The sequence below is a fragment of the Diaphorina citri genome, unplaced genomic scaffold (genome assembly GCF_000475195.1).
Source record: "Diaphorina citri unplaced genomic scaffold, Diaci psyllid genome assembly version 1.1 scaffold3534, whole genome shotgun sequence".
NCBI lineage: Eukaryota > Metazoa > Arthropoda > Insecta > Hemiptera > Psyllidae > Diaphorina > Diaphorina citri.
The window spans coordinates 1-5,779 of NW_007380934.1; the positions used below are offsets into that span (position 1 = coordinate 1).

Here is a 5,779-nt window from a genome sequence, read left to right on the forward strand (position 1 = left end):
CCGGTAGCATACCAAATTTCATCGCTCTACGACAAACAGAGGTGGTCTTCCATACTTCATAAGGGTTCCAGTCGATGTGGATCGACTTCAGTCGACTACAGTGTAGTGTAAAAGCAGTGTAATGTAGTGTAGATGCAGTGATTACATTGTAGTGTAGATACCGTGTAGTGTACATACAGTCTGTAGACGCATCTCAAGCTACAAACTCAAAGGTCAGCGCTGTGTGACCTTTGAAGCTCTAATCCTGTAAAAACTTTTTTCACAACCTAAACTTTTTTTATTCGAGGATCTAAAATGAAACGTAATATTAAAACTGCTTTCCTCTAACCTTCTGAAGTTTTCATTTTATTTATTTACCTAATTATTTTTATTTATTTGTTTTTAAGTCTACAAACCGCGTGTGACTCCCATGAAACTTCTGTACCAAAGGCTTAGTTTGGCAAAGTCGATAAAAATGCCAACCCCTTTCTGAAAAACTAAACAAGTCAAAGTTTTCATTAGTGTTAGATTTGAATAAACTGTTTTTGGAAACTTTAGGATGTGTTTAAGTTTTAGTGGAGTTGAGTTTGAATTTCTGTTTTCGTGGGTTGTTGACCCAGTTTTCCATTTTTGGGTTAGTTTTCATGAAATAATCCTCTGACATGGTTTGTGAAATTACTACACGGTAAAACTGAAATCCAAAATCCCTACTGTATAGGACTCTATTCTAGGTCAGGGCCGTATGCAAGAGGCCTAATGTTTCCTCTCTATTCCAGGTCAGGGCCGTATGCAAGAGGCCTAATGTTTCGGTTAGTTTTCATGAAATAATCCTCTGACATGGTTTGTGAAATTACTACACGGTAAAACTGAAATCCCCATTTCCATGAGACCCAGGGCTGGAATGCCCCCATGGTGCCGCTCATATTCTTGCTAGGTTTCGGCTTCTTCACCTATCTGTGTATTCGACTCCTGCCCTGGATGTTGCTAGGCGAGGTGAGTGTATGTGGAGGCCGCACACTGACCGATATTACTAGTCCGATGAAGAAATATAGCCAAACGGCCAATTAACGCAATAATAATTATTATAACAACCTCCGTGGCCGAGTGGGTATTACACTAGGCTTGCACGTCTAAGGTCCCGGGTTCGATTCCCGGCCGAATCGAAGTTTTTTCGGAAAAGGCCAAAATAATATGCAAATATCCACCAAAATTAGTCTAAAATATGCACGAAAGTTATAAATAGACGCTCGCCTAGTAATCAGGAAGGCGTGGTCGAGGTATGAAATTCTATCCCCAACATTGTTTGAGAATTTGATTACAATAATACCTCAGTAGTAGCCTAACACTATAAATCTTTATAGGGTAAATCGACCCTTTAGACCCCCCCTCTCTCTCTCTCTCTCTCTCTTTCTCTCTCCCTGCCTCTCTCTCTCTCTCCGACTTAACTCGGTATAATCTGTAAGAAGATACAGGGTGGGATAGGTAGGAAGAGATAGGTAATCCTTTGCAGTAATGACAGCGAAAAGCTTTATATCTTCGAGAGTAAACATTTTCAACTGTTTTATGTAACTCCAGGTTATGAGGGTAAAATAGGGGAGAGAAGAGAAGAGAAGAGGGAGAATTGAGAAAGAGGAGGAGGAGGAAGAAGAAGAAGAGGAAGAAATGAGAAATAGGAGGCGAAGAAGAGGAGGAAGAAGAAGAGGAAGAGGAAGAAGAAGAAGAAGAATAAATAAGAAGGAGAAGGGTGAGAGGAGAAGGAGGATGGGGTGAGAGGAGGAAGATGAATAACGATGGGAAGGAGAAGAGATAGAGGGGAAAAGAGGGTAGTTACCCAGATATAACACCAGGTAATTTAGCTAGCTACCTAGATACTTACCTACTCTTGTCGTTTTTTTATGACCAAGGTAGGTAGGTAGGTATACCCATAATGTTAGAATCGTAGGTATAAATAATAAAGTGTATATTACCTACTTTAGTTCCTAATTTAATCATAGGTAATTCGCTAAAGCAATAACTTTTTCAATTCGTAATATTCTCTACCTGCCTCGTTGGTGTAGTGGTCAAGACACTCGCCTGGTAAACAGGATGGCGTTAGTTCGATCCCAGCCGAGAATTTTATCCTCATTTATTTGAGAATTTGACCACATAAATCGAGCTCTAAGGGTTAGGTGGTAGAGAACGCTTCCGGAGTTAACCTCGCCTAATGGTTGCCTTCCACTCAAGAGTCTATTATTATCATTATTCCAAAAACGAAGTAATCGAACCAGGATACAACGAACTAGGTACCCAATTGGTGTTAAAATCCATTTTTTAATTCATTACGAAAAGATGAAGAAATATAGCCAAACGGCCAATTAACGCGATAATAATTATTATAACAACAACCTCCGTGGCCGAGTGGGTATTACACTAGGCTTGCACGTCTAAGGTCCCGGGTTCGATTCCCGGCCGAATCGAAGTTTTTTCGGCTTTGTGCTTGGAGTTCAGGGTGCACTCAGCCTCGTGAGGACAATTGAGTAGCTACTTTAATCGAGTAGCGACCAGTGTAAAAAGATTATTGAAGTGTGGACATTGATTGCAAATGAGACACTTAGTAATGCTGTGAGGTCCACGAAAATTGTGGTAAAGCGGAGGCGCTTTACCACAGATAATTTGAGATTGATAATTATTATAACATTTAAAACACACTCTCTCTGTCTCTTATTAAGTTTTCATTTAACCCTTTACATCCCTACTCACCAGGTGTTCCCAAACAACATCCGTTCCACCGCGGCCGGCGCTGCGGCCTCCAGCAGCTACATATTCGGGTTCACCATCAACAAGCTGTACTTCCCCATGCGCGACCTCTTCTCTTTATCCGGCCTCTTCATATTCTACGGCCTTATCAACCTCCTTGGAATGGCCGGATTGGCCGTCCTAATGCCGGAGACTGAAAGCCGGAGTTTGGCCGACATTGAGGAACATTTTGCCGACAAGAGTAAAACGTTTGACACTCATATTGTGCGCACGGATAAGGACGCCGGCCGGCGGAGGGTGAAGGCCGGTGCAGATAATTTGGCCCTTGATATGCTCGAGAAGTTCTAGCGGCCTTCGGCCTCCAAGAGTGCTGAAAGGGGATTGATTACCCTCTCTTACATACATACATATCCTGTATCGTTCCATTTATTCAACGGGTCGATCGAAACTATTTTAGATTATTCCATTGAAATAGAAAAATTTTACTTCCATTGAAATAGAAAAGAATATAAATATAGGTCGATGGTTCACTGAGCATTGCCAGAAAGCGATTGAGAAGTACCTTTACTACCGCAGTCTAAACAAGGTTGATCAGCCTGGTTAGCTTGGTTGGTAGCGCGTCTGCCTTGTAAGCGCCAGGCCGTGGGATTGATTACCCTCTCTTACATACATAAGCGTAATACATATCCTGTATCGTTCCATTTATTCAACGGGTCGATTCGATACTATTTCACTTCCATTGAAATAGAAAAGAATATAAATATAGGTCGATGGTTCACTGAGCGTTGCCAGAAAGCGACTGAGAAGTACCTTTATTCCCGCAGTCTAAGCAAGGTTGATCAGCCTGGTTAGCTTGGTTGGTAGCGCTCAATACTATTTTACTTCCATTGAAATAGAAAAGAACATATAAATTAATATAGGTCGATGGTTCACTGAGCGTTGCCAGAAAGCGATTGAGAAGTACCTTTACTCCCGCAGTCCAAGCAAGGTTGGTCAGCCTAGTTAGCTTGGTTGGTAGCGCGTCTGCATTGTAAGCGCCAGGCCGCGGGTTTGATTCCCGCCCGGGGCGGATTTTATCCTGAACGGATAATGTTCGTTTTCGGAACGGCTGGCGTTCTCCTATCCTGTCTTTCTTCAGAGTAATTTTATAAGTTACGTTTTTTCCGGCCGTGGCCGGGATAAAATGGCCATTATAAAACGGTTCAGAATATTGAATATTTGTAAATAAAGATATTATACCTAGCCTTAAGGTGGATTTCCACCAACGCGACCTCTGTCGTGCGACAAAATCGCGCGACAATGTCGCGCGACGTCACCTATTATTACTATTATTATTATCTATCATTATTATCTATTATGATACTCATCATGATATCAGGGCAATATTTATTCACTCGCCCCGGAGGCGAATAGGAGAACACAGAAAAAAATCTCCACATGAAAAAAACACCAACTTTTATCATGAATGGTAAACAAACAAACAAACAAATAAAGTTCGTACCCTTCTACCTCTTGGCGAAATGTATGCTATTGAACAAATAGAGAAGGAAGAGGAGAGAGATGGAGGGAGGGAAAGAGAGAGAGAGAGAGGGAGGGAAAGAGAGAGAGAGAGAGAGGTGGAGGGAGAGAGAAAGAAGAGGAGAGAGAGAGGGAGAGAATGAGAGAAATGATCAGGAGAGGCGTAGATATAGAGAATAAGAGAAGAGAAGAGAGGAGTGAAGAGTAAGATAATGAGTAGGGAATTTCAAAATATGGCACTAAAAAACATGGCAATATGGCATTTATTTTGGGAAAATATGGCATTTATTTGTTCAAAATATGGCAAAATAAGCAATTCTTTCAAGAATCAGAGGCAACTACCTATACCTATTTCAAATTTTTCCTTGAAACGTCAAATAAAAATTGAATTTTGAACCTTTTAAAATAATTTTTCGCTGTTTTGACTTCAGATTTGGATTCTTGAGGACTTTTTACCTTTCATGCGAAATGTTTTCCCAAATGCATAACCACCATTTAATAACTTTTTTTTTTTGCATTTTTTTTTTCTTTGTTCTTAAAGTTTTATATTTTACCCAAAAATGCTTAAAATATGGCAAAATAAGCAAAAAAATATTGAGAAAAATAAAGAGGAAGAGAGAGAGAGATTGAGAAAAATAAAGAGGAAGAGAGAGAGAGAGAGAGATTGAGAAAAATAAAGAGGAAGAGAGAGAGATTGAGAAAAATAAAGAGGAGGAGAGAGAGATTGAGAAAAAATAAAGAGGAAGAGAGAGAGATTGAGAAAAATAAAGAGGAAGAGAGAGAGAGAGATTGAGAAAAATAAAGAGGAAGAGAGAGAGAGAGAGATTGAGAAAAATAAAGAGGAAGAGAGAGAGAGAGAGAGATTGCGAAAAATAAAGAGGAAGAGAGAGAGAGAGATTGAGAAAAATAAAGAGGAAGAGAGAGAGATTGAGAAAAATAAAGAGGAAGAGAGAGAGAGAGAGATTGAGAAAAATAAAGAGGAAGAGAGAGAGAGAAAACATTAAAATAGGAGTAGGTAGTTATACCCGCCTACCTAGTAAAGAATTTTAATTATTACTTGCTATTACCCTTACGTACAAGGGAACCTATACAAGGTAATGAGAAAGTATTGCAATCGGTCCAAATTTTCAAGAGATTTGATCGAGGGGGCTGCAAATACAAAGGTCTCATCATCCCGAATTGAAGAAGGAAAGCAGGATAGGAGAAAACCAGCCGTTCCGAGAACGAACCTTATCCGTTCAGGATTACCCGTCCAGGGCGGGAATCGAACCCGCAGCCTAGCGCTTACAAGACCCTTAATAAATTTCATGACTTAACTTGGACTAGAACCACCAAACTTCAGATTAATCAGAGTCCACTGAGGCTCGACAAATGTTGACGCTTTTCGAAGATATCAAAACTTCAACAAAGAAATCTAACGTAAGGAAATTTACTTTCCAGGATATTACCTGTCGATAAAAATACTGAGTAAAATAAATAAATACATAAATAAATAAGCACCTAGGAACCTAGGTAAATAAATAAATAAAAGGTTCTCTCTCTTTTA

General features: G+C 40.0%; 1 protein-coding gene across 1 annotated transcript; it reads left to right on the forward strand.

Moving 5' to 3' along the window:
* The first annotated feature begins 859 nt into the window (after positions 1 to 859).
* On the forward strand, positions 860 to 3,118 carry LOC103520366 (arabinose-proton symporter-like). Its single transcript, XM_008485453.3, has 2 exons — positions 860 to 972; positions 2,722 to 3,118. The coding sequence occupies exons 1-2, from the start codon at positions 889 to 891 to the stop codon at positions 3,061 to 3,063; spliced, it is 426 nt and encodes a 141-aa protein (XP_008483675.1). The 5' UTR covers positions 860 to 888; the 3' UTR covers positions 3,064 to 3,118.
* Positions 3,119 to 5,779: the final 2,661 nt, after the last annotated feature.

Bases quoted from the DNA above. Each gene is read 5' to 3' on its own strand.
- LOC103520366 (XM_008485453.3), top strand. From the start codon at position 889: ATGGTGCCGCTCATATTCTTGCTAGGTTTCGGCTTCTTCACCTATCTG. The intron at 973-2,721 runs GTGAGTGTATGT...CCTACTCACCAG, and splicing joins CCTGGATGTTGCTAGGCGAG to GTGTTCCCAAACAACATCCG.